Source organism: Atta colombica, unplaced genomic scaffold (genome assembly GCF_001594045.1).
Source record: "Atta colombica isolate Treedump-2 unplaced genomic scaffold, Acol1.0 scaffold166, whole genome shotgun sequence".
In the NCBI taxonomy this organism is placed as follows: Eukaryota; Metazoa; Arthropoda; class Insecta; order Hymenoptera; family Formicidae; genus Atta; species Atta colombica.
In genome coordinates this window covers 992,515-992,855 of record NW_017259257.1, presented here as the reverse complement: position 1 = coordinate 992,855, position 341 = coordinate 992,515, and the positions used below count along the sequence as shown (strand labels likewise).

Sequence of the window (341 nt, the reverse complement as noted above, 5' to 3'; positions counted from 1 at the left end):
ATATCTCAGTTTTATTATGTATATATTTAGTTTCGCATTAAGAATTTTTTATACTTAACATTTGAAATCGACTCTTTTTTGCCCTTTTTTATCGTTGTATTGTTATTGAAATTTAAGAGTTCTTGATTGTTTTATATGATTTAAAGTATAAATAAAATTAATATATAAAATATATAAAATAAAATATATAAAATTTTAAAATTTTCAGTCGTTACACGCCAAATGGTCGTTCACCGAACTTGCCATCGTCAACGACGAAAAAACCGAGACGTCGAGTGGCAACGGTATCTCAGAGAAGAGCCGCCAATATCCGAGAGAGACGCAGGATGTTCAATCTGAAT

The 341-nt window shown here is 29.6% G+C and overlaps 1 protein-coding gene across 1 annotated transcript in view; it reads left to right on the top strand.

The window, feature by feature from the left end:
- Positions 1–341, top strand: part of LOC108686232 — a 6,010-nt gene that overhangs the window by 5,084 nt on the left and 585 nt on the right. The window contains 1 exon segment of the mRNA XM_018191414.1: positions 209–341. This exon segment is cut by the window's right edge and continues 25 nt beyond it. Within this exon segment, the coding sequence (XP_018046903.1) occupies positions 209–341 (133 nt within the window).